This window comes from Lepisosteus oculatus, chromosome 2 (genome assembly GCF_040954835.1).
Source record: "Lepisosteus oculatus isolate fLepOcu1 chromosome 2, fLepOcu1.hap2, whole genome shotgun sequence".
Classification (NCBI taxonomy): domain Eukaryota; kingdom Metazoa; phylum Chordata; class Actinopteri; order Semionotiformes; family Lepisosteidae; genus Lepisosteus; species Lepisosteus oculatus.
Window position 1 is genome coordinate 29,374,402 of NC_090697.1, and position 17,520 is coordinate 29,391,921.

At 53.6% G+C, this 17,520-nt stretch overlaps 1 protein-coding gene across 2 annotated transcripts; it reads right to left on the reverse strand.

Moving 5' to 3' along the window:
- Nucleotides 1-1,391: 1,391 nt before the first annotated feature.
- Nucleotides 1,392-15,702, reverse strand: olfcb1 (olfactory receptor C family, b1). 2 transcript variants are annotated; one of them, XM_069199150.1, is made up of 7 exons: nucleotides 15,426-15,702; nucleotides 12,200-12,927; nucleotides 10,697-10,988; nucleotides 9,203-9,937; nucleotides 6,582-6,794; nucleotides 5,768-5,885; nucleotides 1,392-3,913 (listed from the first exon to the last, which is right to left on the reverse strand). In XM_069199150.1, exons 2-7 carry the CDS (start codon nucleotides 12,397-12,399, stop codon nucleotides 2,895-2,897), a joined length of 2,577 nt encoding a protein of 858 aa, XP_069055251.1. In that variant the 5' UTR covers nucleotides 12,400-12,927; nucleotides 15,426-15,702; the 3' UTR covers nucleotides 1,392-2,894. The 2 variants fall into 2 exon arrangements, with proteins under 2 accessions (XP_069055251.1, XP_069055252.1); XM_069199151.1 differs by lacking the exon at nucleotides 15,426-15,702 and adding an exon at nucleotides 11,755-11,859 and having other exon boundaries at nucleotides 12,200-12,282.
- Nucleotides 15,703-17,520: the final 1,818 nt, after the last annotated feature.

Genomic DNA, 17,520 nt, shown 5'->3' on the forward strand with positions numbered 1-17,520 from the left:
GAGACACAGACAGGGAGAGAAGCTTGGGGTCAGAGCGCAGGGTCAGCCATTTATACAGCGCCCCTGGAGCAGTTGGAGTTAAGGGCCTTGCTCAGGGGCCCAGTGGAGTAGGATTCCTCTGCCGGCCATGGGATTTGAACCGACAACCTTCCAGCCACAGGCGCAGATCCTTCGCCACAGAGCCACTGCACCGCATGGCCAGTATTGCAACATACATGCATCAATAATCACACCCAGCCGGGACATACAGTACTGTGTTTTTATAAGAAGAGTCACACAGGGAAGTTTCAGGATGTCGCAATAAAGCTGGATGTTTTTATTTATTGGATCTCACTCAACGCTATGAAGTCCTAGGACAGCTGTGTTAGGCTAATTCAGCTGGAGATTTAAAGTGACTTGCAAAATCTGTGTTTGTTGTGGAACAGAATTAGAGATAAGAGTGGAGAGCCTCACAGTTGAATCGCATTCTTTCCACCTTTCAGTGTGGAATTTACTCCTACATGTAGTTCAAGTAACAATAGTGTTACAAACAGGGGATTAAGCAACTAAGATTACAGAACAGGATAGTCAATATTAAAGTAAAATAATCTTCACCCCCAGATCGTAAAGATGCGTCTAATTAGAGGCACTTGAGATTGAGATTGGCAAAACTCTGGCGAAGGAGTTATAAATCAGGCAAACGGGGATAAAGAAATGTTTATTAATAATGACAATAATACACACTAAACAACACAACACCACATACAACATACAAATAAGGCATCTTAGAGGTCTATGTCCTGACCATACCAGAAAAGCCCCAGAATGCTACCAGGCATTCGAAGATCTAATATAACACCTACACAGGCCAACAAGAGAGATCACCTGCCTCCTAAATCAAACAGATTAAAGGCCCAGGGCTAAATCCCTCTTCCTATAGATCCACATGCTCCAAAGTGAATCGTTCCTACTCTTCTAAAAAACACATCCACTAACCTGGAGAGAATGTCTGAACATGGCGAAATCAGTTTCCTAAAATGGGCTGTAGGCTATGACCATCAAATAGTTAGGATCTCGACTTCCTGTTCCTTGCTTTGACGGTGATAACTTCAAATACAGGCCCCCAGTGACTCTTTCCTACATCCTGATGCACTTCAATAGCTCTAACTACAGTAAGAATAATTGCTTTCAATGAACCAACATCTTTCGTGCCAGAAGATCAGAAAGTGCTTCACATTAAGGAGGGGATCCACTGTGTACCCCTCCCGGGACGCACGCTGCAGATCAGGGCGAGGAGAGGGAAACTGCTGCAGCGGTTTCAGGGGAAGAACATTCAAACTGCACCCCAGGAACTGGAGTCCCCCCCGCTGAGCCCTGCCATATTACAATGAGCACACGTCCCCCTCCCTCCCTCCCCGGCAGTGCTCCGTGGTGCAGGGCGGGTGTTCCCCGTAAACACAGCTGGAACGTGCGGGAGGTGATATCTGACACGCTGATACGCTGCTCTCGCCTGCCACGAGGGGGCAGCGTGGGATTGAGCCCGGCCCCCAGCTGAGCTCACAGGGGTTTCACACCACGCCCGACAAAGACAGGCGTGAGACTGGTCGACTGGTGAAAGCCAGCAGGTGTGGGTTACCAGGTGAATGGTACTCCTAGCTGCAACGCGATACTCTGCAGGGCTCGCTGCCCTTCTCCCAGCGCTCCGGAGCCGCCAGCGCACGAACAAGAGAAAGGCAACAAACAACCGTTTCCTAGCTGTCCGCTCATTCAGACGCTTCTTGAAAGATACCAGGGTACCCGCTTCAACAACATGGCTGGACAGCTTCTTCCACACTCCCACCATTCTTTGTGTAAAGAAGTGCCTCTGTTCTCAGTTTAAATGAACTTCCTCACAGTTTCCACTTGTGTTTGCTGAGTCATGTTTCACTGTTCGTTCTGAAGAAATCCACAGGATTTACACGAAAGGTGTCTTCGAGAATTTGGAATACTTGTGTCACCTCACAGTCTTCTCTGTTCAAGACTAAAGAGACTCAGTTCCTTCAGCCTGTCAGTGTAGGACAGTGCCTTAATACTTGTATCAGTCTCCTCACAGTCTTCTCTGTTCAAGACCAAAGAGACTCAGTTCCTTCAGCCTGTCAGTGTACAGTAGGACAGTCCCTTAATACTTGTATCAGTCTCCTCAGAGTCTCTTCTATTCAAGACTAAAGAGACTCTGTTCCTTCAGCCTATCAGTCCCTTAGGCCTCATAATGTATCTGGTTCTCTAGGTTCATTCAGAGCAGCAATATCTTTATAATAAGGTGGTGAACAAAATTGTACACAATAATGAGAGGGGGCCTGAAGACGTGTGTGTGCTGGGAACTCTGGGATTGTTCTCTGAGCAACACTGTTTCCTTCAGAGGCCCAACTGGGGAAGGAACGTCAAAGAGATCTGCAGGCTGAAGCGCAGCTAAAATTTCCTTCAGGTGTTTCTTAAGTCCTGTGATTCTAAACACCCCCCACTCTTTCAGTAAAGAAGTGTTTCCTGTTCGCCGTGAATTCTCCCTGAGTTTCCAGCTGTGGCCCTGTGTCCGTGTCTCTCTGCTGGGTGTGAAACAGTCCTCTGGCTTGATCCTGCCTGTATCCCTCAGAGCTCTGTGTACCTGGATCACACCTCCTCTCTCCTGGGCTGGAGAGATGTAGCTCCCCCTGCCTGTCTGAACACGACAGTCCCCTGAGACCTGGGATCTTGTCCTCCTGCTCGGGACACTTTCTAGGGCTGGAAGATCTTTTCCGTGGGATGATGTGGTGATCAGCCCTGAACACAGTCCTCCAGCTGAGATCTGACCAGAGCAGAGCGGAGCTTCAACAGATCTCCCTGGACTGAGACCCCCCACTCCCCCTCGGCTGCTTCCCTCCGCAGGAAGCCAGGGGTGTCTAGTGGCTGTAGCGCCTCCCGTAGCGCAGCGCGGGAGGGCCGTGCCGGACCAGGCCGAAGTCCAGGCTCCGGGCGCTGCAGGCCAGGGAGCCGGACAGGGCGGAGGCGTCCAGGCTGACGATGGACTCGCGCACCTTCCTCTGGTAGGCCTCGGGGGTGTTCTGCGCCCTCTTGAAGAGCACGAAGTAGCACTTGGGCAGCAGGTGGCAGCACACGACGCCGTAGTTGGAGGCCAGGATGGCGGAGGCCTGCACGGCGGCGCGCTGCTGGCTGCGGGTGACGTAGACGGGCACGAAGCACACCCACACGAAGAGGTAGACCAGCATGCTGAAGATGATGTAGCCCGTCTCGTTGTACCAGTGGGGGATCTTGCGGCTCTTGAAGGCCAGCATGAAGCAGGCGAAGGCCAGCAGGCCGATGTAGCTCAGCATGATGCCGAAGCCCACGTTGGAGCCCTCCACGCACTGCACCAGCACGGTCATGCTCTGCTCCGCGGTCAGGTGCTCGACCCGGGGGCCGTCGAAGATCAGCCAGAAGGCGCAGATGGCGCCCTGCACCGCCGTGAGGAGGAGGAGGATGGCGCCCGGCCGGTAGAGCTTCTTCAGCCTCTGCTGGACGCCCAGGTCGAAGAGGAAGGCCAGGTAGGTGCGGAAGGCCTTGACCAGGATGCAGGAGACGCAGAGGGTGAAGCTGAGGCCGTAGAGGGGCTGGCGCACCTGGCAGGCGTAGGGGTCGGGCCTCCCGATGAAGAGGGCCACGCTGCCGAAGCTGGCGGCCAGCGCGGCCAGCATGGCGTAGCAGAGCGGCCCGCCCGCCACCTTCACGGCCGGCGTGTGGCGGTGCGCCAGGAACAGCCCCAAGATGGCCAGCAGCACCGCCAGGCCCAGCGCGCCGCAGGCCAGCATGGCGACGGCGTAGGCCTCGTCCCAGCGCAGGTACGACTCGTCCCGGGCCCGGCACGCGGCCGAGCCCGCCAGCGACCAGGTGCCGCTGGGGCACGGCGCGCAGTCGTCCGCGTCTGCGGGGAGGAGAGAGAGAGAGGCGGGCAGGGCCGGTCAGGCCTGCCACAGCGCGTCCGGACAGTACCCCCGGGGCTCTGTGGCACGGCCCTGATTCCTGCCACGTAACCAGGCCCCAGCCCTTTCCAGTCCCTGCAAACGCTGACGCACTCATCACCCAGCTGCCCCGCTCGCTCATCACCGCACCTTGAACTTGAACTTGAACTTGAACTTTATTGCCATCTGTAACCAGTACTGGTACAATGGAATTCTTACTCACAGAAAGTCTCTCGATTGTAAAACAAGTGTAAAAAACAAGACAAAGTGCAAACAGTGCATCAAGACAATGTACCAACAAACAATAGACAATGTGCAAGTAAACATGCAGACAGTTTGAATGTAAACAATACAGACGTGTAAACAATGACTGGAGATGTGCAGTAGATAAGAAATCATAAAGAGGTAGATGGTGATGGTGTAGGTGTGGTCCGAGGGGGATGGCTAAATGTGTTCGCCAGTCTCACTGCTTGTGGATAGAAGCTATTGAAGAATCTGGTGGTGAGTGTCCGTGTGCTCTTATATCTCTTGCCTGAGGGCAGTGGGGTGAAGAGCTCATGCCCCAGGGTGGCGACTGCCCTCTGTGATGGCCAGAATTCTACCACGGCAGCGGTCCTCATGGAGCTGTTTAATCTCGGTGAGACCGCAGCCGATGATCTTCTGGGCCATATTGACCATTCTCTGCAGTTTCTGGGCCATATTGACCATTCTCTGCAGTACCTTCTGCTGCCCAGGGTAGTTAAGGGCTCGCCACCATCACCACAGCGCTCAGTACTGGCTGTACCAGTGGAGCTCCCCGTCCTCTCTCTTGAAATCTTCCCGACTGTTGTTCAACTTCTGAACCTCCGGCTTCCTGACCTGCGATTCGACCCTGACTACGATTCCTGATCCTTCGACTTGGCTAAGTCCCGAGAAAGAGAGAGTCCCAGCCCTCTCTCTCTTTCTCGAACCCGACGCGTGAGATCAACCAGCTATTGCATCGGGTCCAGTAATACATACATTTCGGCAACAGTACCGTTACAATTCCTGCTGTGTTTTCACACACTATTCTCACCTTAGTCTTAGACCTAAATACAATAAGAAAAATCCGTCATTCTACAGTTGTATTGACACTTCTTTACACAGAGAGTGGTGGGAGTGTGGAACAAGCTACCCAGCCGATACCCTGACATCAATAACCAGCTGGCGCTGCTCTTGCAATATATGTCGGCTCTGGCACCTTGTAAAAGTATTCACCCCTTTCGAGTGACCCAGGATCTCATCCAGCTGCTTCCTGAAGGAAGCCAAAACCTCAGCTTCCATTACATGGCTGGGCAGCTTGTTCCACTCTCCTACAAGCCTTTGTGTAAAGAATCGCCTTCTGTTCTCAGTTTTAAATGTACTTCCCTGTAACACTTTGGTGTCATTCTCTTGTAATTCAGCAGACTGGGGCATCAGTCATCAGGGGAGCACTGTGTTTGTGAAGAGCAGGTCAGTTTGGTGTGTGACACAGGAAGGAGGACAAAAGCAGAGACAGGGAGGGACAGCGAGCTCGGTGTGTTAGTGTCCTGTACAGGGGTCATTCCAGCCCACTACCTACGCAAAGCCTTAGTTCACTTTAACTAAGTTGCTTGATTGAAATATTTACAAGTTTTTTTTCTATTCAAAAGTTGAGAATTTAGTAACTTATGAAACGCCACAAACCACAGTATAACCCAGTCAAGGTTGATTTTGATCTTATATGAAAAGGTTCCAAGGGAAAGGGGCAGGTGGCAGTTCCCATGATTCCCTGTCCTTGAATGCTGGGAAAGCCCGAGCTGTCTGGCCTCCATACTCACTTGAGCTGTTGGAGTAGGTCCCTTCCACACAGGGGGTACAGTTGTAGCAGCAGAAGATGTTGGAGACCTTCTTTGCTGTTCCAGGGGGGCACGGCTGGGAGCAATGGGACACTGGGACCTGGGGGTGACAGCAGGGGACACGGTGAGGCCCCAGACACACTGTTTCAGGGCAGGGCCCAGTGCAGGCACTCTGTACACTGTCCCCACTGCTCTTCTGATCCAGTGGGCCAGTGCACTCTCACAGTATCGGGAGTCAGGCCAATGGGCTGGACGCAGGACAATGACCTACGGTGTCTTCCAAACCCTGCGGCCACTGAATAAGGAGGCACAGGGTGTCCTGCATGATCTGTCCACCCCAGTAACCCTTGAACTCTGACATGCTCAGTTCAGCTCAATGGTTCAGAAACAGAAGAAAGATGAGACACAAGAGGGATCAAGATGAAATGATCCCAGGATCTCATCCAGCTGTTTACTGAAGCCAGGGTATCAGCTAGGTATCTTGTTACACACTCCCACCACTCTCTGTGTAAAGAAGTGGAAGAAGTTAGCACCAAAGAGTTTTGCGAATGGTTTAGGCTGACAGTTTGGGAAGTTAAATTAAATTAAAAATTCTGTTTTTAAAGCTCTTTTTTGTAAAGCTCTTTTAAAAACAATTCCATGGGCTGTTCTTGGAAATCAGCGCTTGTGGCTTCGTGTGGTTCTGCCTGCTGTTGCCTGTGCCCGCAGCGCCCGGCCTGGTGCAGGTGTGTGAGAGGCACTAGGGGATGGTTTCCACAGACCCCCGAAGGGACAGGGGCTGGGGGGCCCCGCTCACCTCGCCGTTGGGGGTGCTCCACTGGATGAGGGACCTGTCGACCTCCACTTCACGCTCCGCCAAGTGGTACTTCCCAACGACCTGGAAGCGGCGCCCAGTTCCGTTCCTGGCCCAGTATATCAGGTCGTAGCCGTTGACCGAGTCGCCCGACTCGTCGAAATAGAAGCGCCGGTCGTCCAGGGTGAAGTTGACTCTCTTCAGCTCCCTCAGCAGCTGCGGGACGACAGGACCGTCAGGATGGCAAGAGCAGCCATTTTATTTTAATGTAACACCTTTCAATCCAGAGCAGTCTCAAGGAGTGAATCCCAAATCCCAGATTTCTTTGCCAGTCCCTGATAAGCTATCCTTGAGCTAAAGATGCTGAACTAACTACTGTAGGTAACAAGCGCTAATGAGGTACGGACGAGGGGGGGTACAGCTTAGGCAAGGGGGTAAGATTCTCGCAACTGAACTGCAACTGAGATACCTGCTCTGTGGGCAACAGGTAGGAAGGCCTCTGAAAGAGCTAGAAGTCTTATGGGACTGTCCTTTACTGATAGGCTGAAGGAACTGAGTCTCTTTTGTCTTGAGCACAGAAGACAGCGAGGAGACCTGACACAAGTATTAAGGGACTGTCCTACACTGACAGGCTGAAGGAACTGAGTCTCTTTAGTCCTGAACAGTGAAGAATATTAGGGGATCTGACACAAGAATTCAAAATTTCAAAGCCAACCCAGAAGATTTCTTCAGAATGAACAGAGAAACATGAACCAGACAAGTGGAAACTGTTTGAAACTAGAGGGCACCCATCTACACAAAGGGTGGTGGGAGTGTGGAACATGCAGCCATACCATTGAAGCCGTTATTTTGTCTCCCTTCCAGAAACGGCTGGTTGAGGTCCACCAATCAGGACAGGAAGCACTACTGTCACAGAGTGACAAACGTGGGGGTCCGCCAGTAGCTTGAGGACCACATTGACTTTATTTTTGCATGTACTGGGCAGTGTTTTTGTCAGGGGGAGTGTGTGTTCTCTCTGCTCCCCTCGTCCACTCCAGATTTCCCAGTTTTCCGGCTGTGAACAGGGAATCTGGGAACAGGGAACAGGGAATTGTACTGAACTTGAACTTGAACTTTATTGCCATATGTAACCGGTACATGTACTGGTACAATGGAATTCTTACTTACAGAAAGTCTCTCGATTGTTAAAACACTGCAGGTAGGTTCCAAATGACACACTATTTTTTTGGACACCTGTCAATTACCACACGGTTCAGAGATGACGTGTGCTGTTGCAGAACAGGTTGAACTGGAGCTGAGAGCGGGAAGAGGCTCCAGAACAAAGGACTGCATCGTTACTCCTGGCAATCTGCACACTGTCCTTCCTTCATGAGCCCTTGTTATTTCTGTCTACACCCATGACATCACCTATGGACCTATGGAGCTCTGGCCAGGAAAGGAATAAATAATCTTCAACTGGGAAAGAACAGGAGGAGGATTTGGGGTACACTGACTGCACCACTGGACAGAGGTAGAAGGATCTGGGGTACACTGACTGCACCACTGGACAGAGGTAGAAGGATCTGGGGTACACTGACTGCACCACTGGACACAGGAGAAGGATCTGGGGTACACTGACTGCACCACTGGACACAGGAGAAGGATTTGGGGTACACTGACTGCACCACTGGACACAGGAGAAGGATTTGGGGTACACTGACTGCACCACTGGACAGATGGAGAAGGATCTGGGGTACACTGACTGCACCACTGGACACAGGAGAAGGATCTGGGGTACACTGACTGTACCACTGGACACAGGAGAAGGATTTGGGGTACACTGACTGCACCACTGGACACAGGAGAAGGATTTGGGGTACACTGACTGCACCACTGGACAGAGGTAGAAGGATCTGGGGTACACTGACTGCACCACTGGACAGAGGTAGAAGGATCTGGGGTACACTGACTGCACCACTGGACACAGGAGAAGGATTTGGGGTACACTGACTGCACCACTGGACAGAGGTAGAAGGATCTGGGGTACACTGACTGCATCACTGGACACAGGAGAAGGATCTGGGGTACACTGACTGCACCACTGGACACAGGAGAGAACTTGGAGATAAGAGAGGACTCTCTAGACAGCAGTAGGGCAAGGCTCATGCGTAGTTGTGTTGTGGAGAGACAGGGTAGTAGTACCGGGACACTGGTTTTGAGTTACCTGGGTGTGAGTGTGTGTCACCTGTGGATCTTTTGTGTCATGTTCTGTGTATTGGGCAGACAAAGACAGATATCACAATTGCTACAGTAATAAAAAGGGCAATTATATAGCATTGCAATTATATAGCATTGTAATTATATAGCAATGCTATCTTGTCTGGCCTGTGGGTGCATTGGAGATTCAGAGAGACACAAGAGGGTGGGGGGAAAGGGCCCTAGCACCCTTATAATTGGTAGGTGACAGCCCTTTACACAAAGGGTGGTGGGAGTGTGGAACAAACTGCCCAGCCTTGTTGTTGATGCTGTTACCGTGGCTCCTTTCAAGACACAGCTCCCTGAGCCCCTCAGATCCGTTACCCAGAAACTACCGAACAGGCCAGACTGATGGGGCGTGCGACCGCGCGGAAGGACGGCCCACCCACCTCCCAGGGGCGGAAGTCCCTCGGCCCGGGGCAGGCGGTGGCGTTGCAGCGCAGCAGGCTCCTCAGGGCGTGCGCCACGGCCCACACGGCCAGCTGCGTGCTGTAGGCCGGGCCCGAGCCCACCTCCCCCAGCAGGGCGTCGTCGTCCGGCCCCCGCCGCCGGAGGTACTCCTCGAGGAAGCGGTTCTCCTCCCCGGGGCGCGGCTGCAGCCGCCGCAGGAACTCCTCGAACCCGGGGATGCGGCCCGTGACGAAGGAGAAGCCGAAGATGTCGCCCAGCTGGTTGATGCCCGCCAGCTGGGTCAGGGGCTGGTAGACGGCCCAGGAGTCGCTGGCGATCCAGGTCCGGTTGACGCCGAAGGGGACGAGCTCCCGGAAGAGCTGCTCCACCAGCTCCGGCTTCAGGATCAGCAGGACCACCTGGGCCTCCGAGTGGCGGATGCGGCCGGCCACCTCCCTCACCCGCCGCCGGCCGTCCTCGTGGCCCAGGTAGTGGGGCAGCACCTCGTGGAAGGCCACGCAGACCCGCTGCTCCGCCGCGTTGGCCAGGAAGCTCTGCAGCGCCGCCCGGCCGTACTCGTCGTCGCCGGAGACCACGCCCACCCAGTCCCAGCCGTGGTGCGCCACCAGGCGGGCCAGGGCGCGCGTCTGGTGCACGTCGCTGGGGATGGTGCGCAGGAAGGCGGGGAAGCTCAGCTTGTCGCTCAGGATCTCCGCCGAGGACGTGGAGCTGACCTGCCGGGAGAGAGAGAGAGAGAGCGCGTCAGCCCTGGCAAAGCCACGGCACGACCCTGCCCCTGCCCCCCTGCCCTCCTGGCCCCCTGCCCTGCTGTGCCATTAAACCAAGCGGGGTCTGTCTTGACAGAAGCCAGGGCCCCGGTTTCAGCAGTGTGCCTGGGCCTGTTGCACGCCCCCACCACTCTTAATGTAAGGAAGGGTCTGTGTCGTCATTTCCCTCTTGTGTACTCCCTCCTGGGGGTCTTGTATGACTGTAGTTCCTCTGGACTGTGACTGCCTTTCAGGACTTTAATTAGTTCTGAGAAATCTGCCACAGGCTCCTGTCCGAGACTGCTCCTTCGGCCCGTCTGTGTGAGACTCTCCTTCACGCACGAGATTCAACCCTTTTTATGAACTGGTGTGAGGCTGTGACTCCAGGTTGGCACCCGAGACACAGTACACAGTCCGGCCAGGGGGGTTCTCGAAGAAACCGGGGGGCTGGGCTCCGTGTTAGGAGAGCTCATGAGGTGTCCCCGGGTTCGAGAGGCTAGGCTCCATGGCCCTGAGCAGGAGGAACGCTGCTCCTCTCCCCTCCTTGCGTCAGACGGAAGAGGCCTGCACTGTGCTCCTGACTGAGGGGGGATCGGGTTACTCCTGCCGGAAGCAGTTCGGTGTCTCCGTCTGCTTTCTGCCCGGGACCGCAGGCCCGGTCCGGACTCGGCTCAGCCGGGTGGGCAGGAGAATGGAGTGGGAAGTCCCTGCCCGGGCCTGACTCACCTGCGGCACCAGGTAGAGGCCGAGCAGCCGGGCCACGGCGATGGACTCCTCGGAGAAGCGCGAGCCGATGATGGCCTTGACGCGCGGCCGGAACTGGGAGTAGTCGCAGCTGCGCGGCCCTGTGCCGTTGACCGACAGCAGGAGCTGGGTGGCCTGGATGGCCTTGGCGCCGTGCCCGCAGGTGTCGCAGGCGATGTACCCCAGCCGCACGCCCGGGAGGAAGCCGGCGGCGTTGACCGCCTCGATGCTGTGGATCACCACCAGCGACCGCACGAACGTCGTGGAGTCGAACCTGGAGCGAGAGGGGCGGCGCTAAGGAGGGTGGGGGGGACGCTGGCGCCCAGACAGACGCACAGGACAGACGCCCGTCACCCCGACTGCATCGAGCAGACGGACTGAAATACCCTCTTGCCCCAGGTCAGTCTACCCCGCTTGGCAGTCAGGAGTTAATTAAACCCACGCTCCCACAACTCTTTGTGTAAAGAAGTGTCTCCTGTCCTGATTACAGGATGTCATGTAGCTGATTCAGGGAATCGGCTTCAACAACATGGCTGGGCAGCTTGTTCCATCCTCCCACAACTCTTTGTGTAAAGAAGTGCCTCCTGTTGTTGATTTTATATTCAATTAAAAATCCATCTGTGTCCTGTGCTTTCTGTTTCACTGTTCCTTCTGAAGAAGTGCAGAAATGTACCTGGTTTGTCTTCTCTGGGCTGATTCCAGAGCAACAGAAATCTTTTCTATATTGTGGTGGCCAAAAAGAAATGACCGTAACCATGCATGTATTAGTTTTAATATGACATCCATTGATTTATATATTTATATTATATTTATATTAATTCTGCTGAATTTTCTAGCATTTTGTTTACCTTTATAATTGCTTCCCCTCATTGTCTAGAAAATGTAAACAATGTGTCAGCATAAACACTGCAGTCGTGTTCATGTGAAACCTCTTCTAGCTCAGTTTCCCATTTCACAGCTACACGTTATCGTTGTGCTACCTGCTTAAAACACTCTGCACCACACTGATCTGCATCTTATCTGCATTGAATATCACCTACCAGTGCTGCATTTGGTCTGATTGGAAAGAGCACGGTCGATGTCCACTACAGCTTTTTCCCACAGCCAGCATATAATGGCTCAGGCCTCACCACCACTGCTCCATCCTGCTCCATTAGGAAACACAAGAGCATTTAAAACCAAGAGACACTTCTTTACACAAAGGGTTGCTGGAGTATGGAACAGGCTGCCCAAGCCTGTCATTGAAGACAATAGTCTGGTGTCTTTCCAGAAACAGGTGGACGAGACCCTCTAATCGGGAGAAAGCACAACTTTACACCAAGAGTCGTGGGAGTGTGGAACAAGCTATGCCAATACCCTGGTCTCTTTCGGGAAATGACTGGAAATTAACTGCAAACAACCAGACAAGCTGAATGGCCTCCTCTCATTTGTAAGCGCTCATTTCTTTTAGATCCGTTCAGTACGGAGCAGTTCCTGCCTACTCACTCAGTGCAGTTGAAGCTAGTTGGCTCTGTGCGGCTCTGCAGGTTGTCCACCTTGGCGTGGAAGGGAAGGAGCATGCCCAGCAGTATGTCCCCATCAGCGTGAGCCCCACAGCTCTCCAGAGAGTAGTCACAGCCCAGCCCCGGGCTGGCCAGCAGGGACACCAGCAGCACTGCCCAGCACAGGCCAGAGGGCATGGCCATCGCTCACAGCACAGGGACAGAGTGAGACGCGCAGCGGGCGCCTCGCTCCTTTATAGCAGCGCTGTGCCAGCCCGGAGGGGCGTGTCGTCTCAGCAGGAGTGCACCACCGGCACGCGAGGACCCGCTCTTCCTCATTCCTCGGAAAGGTGGCGCTGTTGTGGGTCTCGGGAAGAGATAGCAGCTTCTCAGATTCCTCTGGCTCTGGGCGGGAGAAGATCCCGGCATAGTGTTTCTGTGTGGGAAGAGAAACTGGCCGAGCAGGAAGTGCAGAGCGCCCTGTCAAGCCCGTCAGCCTGTGAATGGAGGTAATTGAGCCGAGCTGCGTGAGGGGAAGGTGTCTCTCTGGGGCTGTGGGAAAGCTGTCTGCACGCTGGGCCTCAGGGCCTGACAGACGGGTGAAACTCCAGAACCTCACAGGAGATCTCAGGCCTTTTCTCCTTGGTGCCCTGAAGCTGGGCAGGGTGGGGCTCCTGACGTGACAGCACTGAGGCCCCCAGTCCCCACAGGAGCCCAGAGCAAGGGGCATGTCTGTGACAAAAAGAAGGAACAGCCAGCGGCATTACGGACTGAAGGAACTGAGTCTCTTTAGTCTTGAACAGAGAAGACTGTGAGGAGGCTGATACAAGTATTGAAAATAGTACAGGGATTCCCTGTATCTCTAACTCTCATAATGGTTCTGGAACCCCCACATCTGCTGGTCTCCATCACAGTTGAGCTCTTTACTTACTTAAGTACATGAATCCTTCACTGAACCAACAGGTCACCTTTTTTTTGTACTCAAAATGTGGAGATTTCAAGAGATACAATAGATAAAGGAACTTCCCGCGTGTAAACAATGAAATCACGTGACATTTTCAAGAAAAGAATTCAGACTAAACCTGTCGTCAGGTCTATTGAGGGTTTCGTTCTTCAACTGGAACTGGGTCAGGAACAAGCACCAGCAGGTGTGAGGTCCCCAGCACCAGAACTGGGAATCCCTGTACTAGTTTCTTGCTCCCAGTAGAGCTTAGAGTCCATTTAAGACTACCGTCGCTAAGGATCTGAATGGCTCCACTCCGTTTATGTAATCAGTCTTTCCTCGTCAGGTTTGAGGATGTTTTCTGACATGGAAGTTGTTACATAAGATAAAGACTATATTTAGCCACAATTAGCTAGTTCACAATTAGTTTCACAATAAGCAATTGTGAAACAACTGAGCTGAACTTGGACTGAAATGACAGAGCTGTGCTGATGTTTGGAGTGCCTGCTTCTAGTGATAAGGTTCCCCCATGGCTACTCTGGCTGCAGTTTTAGAACCCGCTCCTCCAGTCCAGTCCCACGCCCTCTCACTCCCACCAGCCCCCGTGGCCCCTGCAGCTGCTCTCCACACACCGTGTCCTCACTCACGTCTCTCCAGGGGGAAGAGCCCCTCTCGCTCACCCCAGCCCACGTGCTCTCCGGCAGATGTTTGGACACACAGATCATTCTCACGCAGGTTGTTCTCATGCAGGCTGTACTCAAGCAGAGTCTCATGAAGATTGCACCAGTGCAGGTTGTTCTCATACAGATTGCACCCATGCAGGTTGTTCTCATACAGATTGCGCCCGTGCAGGTTGTTCTACAGATTGCACCCGTGCAGGTTGTTCTCATACAGATTGCACCCGTGCAGGTTGTTCTCATACAGATTGCACCCGTGCAGGTTGTTCTCCTACAGATTGCACCAGTGCAGGTTGTTCTCATACAGATTGCACCCGTGCAGGTTGTTCTCCTACAAATTGCACCCGTGCAGGTTGTTCTCATACAGATTGCACCCGTGCAGGTTGCTCTCATACAGATTGCACCAGTGCAGGTTGTTCTCATACAGATTGCACCAGTGCAGGTTGTTCTCATACAGATTGCACCCGTGCAGGTTGTTCTCATACAGATTGCACCAGTGCAGGTTGTTCTCATACAGATTGCACCCGTGCAGGTTGTTCTCCTACAGATTGCACCAGTGCAGGTTGTTCTCATACAGATTGCACCCGTGCAGGTTGTTCTCATACAGATTGCACCCGTGCAGGTTGTTCTCCTACAGATTGCACCAGTGCAGGTTGTTCTCCTACAGGATGCAACCGTGCAGGTTGTTCTCATACAGATTGCACCAGTGCAGGTTGTTCTCATACACATTGCACCCGTGCAGGTTGTTCTCATACAGATTGCCCCCGTGCAGGTTGTTCTCATACAGATTGCACCCGTGCAGGTTGTTCTCATACAGATCGCACCAGTGCAGGTTGTTCTCATACACATTGCACCCGTGCAGGTTGTTCTCCTACAGATTGCACCAGTGCAGGTTGTTCTCATACAGATTGCACCCGTGCAGGTTGTTCTCCTACAGATTGCACCAGTGCAGGTTGTTCTCATACAGATTGCACCCGTGCAGGTTGTTCTCCTACACATTGCACCCGTGCAGGTTGTTCTCATACAGATTGCCCCCGTGCAGGTTGTTCTCATACAGATTGCACCCGTGCAGGTTGTTCTCATACAGATTGCACCAGTGCAGGTTGTTCTCATACACATTGCACCCGTGCAGGTTGTTCTCCTACAGATTGCAACCGTGCAGGTTGTTCTCATACAGATTGCACCAGTGCAGGTTGTTCTCCTACAGATTGCAACCGTGCAGGTTGTTCTCATACAGATTGCACCAGTGCAGGTTGTTCTCATACACATTGCACCCGTGCAGGTTGTTCTCCTACAGATTGCACCCGTGCAGGTTGTTCTCATACAGATTGCACCCGTGCAGGTTGTTCTCCTACAGATTGCACCCGTGCAGGTTGTTCTACAGATTGCACCCGTGCAGGTTGTTCTCATACAGATTGCACCCGTGCAGGTTGTTCTCATACAGATTGCACCCGTGCAGGTTGTTCTCCTACACTCCTTCCACCTTTTCCTATAGAGACAGCCTGACAGCCATTTTGCCTCTACACCCTCACAACCCCACACACAGTCCCACTCCCCTACAGCACCGTAAACTACAGGCACCATGAAGGTGATACACATGCACAACTCACCGGTGTGTATGCTAATATTCGTCTGTTTCCTCCTGGTCCTTGATGAGTTGGTGGATGGAGGCGTTCCTTGGCGTGGTCAGGACTCATCTGTGTTGCGTTCGATTTATTTTTGCAGGGGCTGTTTGTTCTCAGACCTTTCAGAGCTCAGTTTTTAATGATGTGGACGTGTGTTCGGAGTCCCCCCCGACCTGAGACAGCTGGCGTGACATCACCTCCTGCGGACTGCCACGCTGTAAGGATTCCGCCCTGGAGCACCAACAGCACCCGGCAACGGACAGCAGGGCCGGACCCAGGGGAGAATATCGTCTCAGGGCTCATCTTCCAAGCCTTTGAAGTGAAGCCAAAAGCGTGGCAGTGACACGGTAATTTACACTGACTCTCGCCAAGAGAACAAAACCGGACGGTCATGTTCCTCCGGAGCCGCCCAGATCGTGCGGATGCCGCTGACGGAGATGGAAATTCCCAGGAAGTGTGGAAATAGAACTGAAGGGGCAGGAGAGGGGCAGGAGAGGGGCAGGAGGGAACCGCAGGAGTGCCAGCTCCTGTGTCCCCTGGCCCACCGCTGCTGCAGACTTGGCTCCAGACCTGCCATTTTAAAACGAGCGGTCTTGATCCAGCACTTCTAGGCGGGAGTGTAGCTGATAGCAGAGACACAGCGACGAGTGGCAGCCCTGCAGAAGGCTGGCGTCTCAACCACGGGCCCAGCAGAGCTGTGGGAACACTGTCAGGGGGAGTGGGGCTGCTCATTTTAATTAGGCAGGGCCCAGTGCTTTTCTTATCCACGTCTGCCATTGTTAACTTCGAGCTTTGGAGGAGGCTGGGGATTGAAGGCCCTGGTCTTGTTTGTCATCACACCGGTAGCGCATGCAGGGTTCCAGGTACTGGAGTTATCTGTCTGGGGGGTGGGAGGTACAGTAGTGTCAGTGAGTGACCAGACACTTGCCTTCCGACCATGCTGAGCCTCATCATCCTTCGGCTCTGTCAGATGAAGTCCATCAGTAATTAAGGGAGTTAAATGCAAACATCTTCACGCAACCTGGGAGCTGTTTCTGGCTCACTGGGACGGGGGGTCACAGCGATGTGCCAGGAAGAGTGGAAGAAGTTCTCGCTATATTTGGAAAGCTAGTGTCTCCGATTCCATTCTGTAAGATCCCTATGCTATCCCTATGCTCCGCTACTCTCCGCACTCCTGGATGAAGGGGATCGCGTGCAGGAACCGGACCAGCTGCCCCTCGCAGACGCGCGGACAGGAGGGGGGCAGCGAGAGGGGGTGGGGACTGCGCGAGGAGGCGTGGCACACGGGAGGAGAGAAGGACAAAGGGAAAGACAGGAAGGAACAGACAGACAGTGGGACAGTCCTGACTCCCGCGTGGTGCCTATTTAGGACCCTCTGCAGACAGTAAAATCCAGAAGAGACTGGAGAAGGACAATAGGGAAAACACGGAGAGGAATTGTTTGGGGGGGTGCCGAGGGTGATTCGGGTGCGAGGGGGAGCACAGGCAAACATGTCCAGTGGGAGTCCAAAAGGGAGCAACGGGGCGCAGTCCAAAGTCCAGGGAGCCAGGAGATCAATCCAAGACAAACAGTTAAAAACAGGAACTGGGTCGGGGCGGGAACAGGAACAGGGAAGTTTAAAACACGATGACGAGGCCAGGAGCTCCCAGCCCTGGACCCAGACGGTCAGGAAGCCAGGGAATAAGACCTGCCCTCGGGCTACCCACGAGCCTGGGGAGTAGGCAAGCCTTGTGGCGTCCATCTTCCAGCCTGAGCCCAGCGCTTAGGAGCCACATAACTATCATAGTGACGGGTTCAACAGGAGACAGGTGCAGATAATAATGAAACTTTTAATAATAAAAGGCTGGCGCGCCCTCTAGAGGAGGGATGACGACTGTGACAGGGAGTTGGGGAATGAGATACAGAGAGTGAGGAGGGCCACAAGGCCCTGCTGAGCCCAGAGAAGAGTCCCCTCAGCCAGCTGGTCCTGAGGCTCACTGACACCAGCCAGCCTCAGGACAGCACTGCTAGAGCAACACGAATCAAAATCAACCACATCACAACACCACCTCACCCACTGGGACACACACACAACACAGCA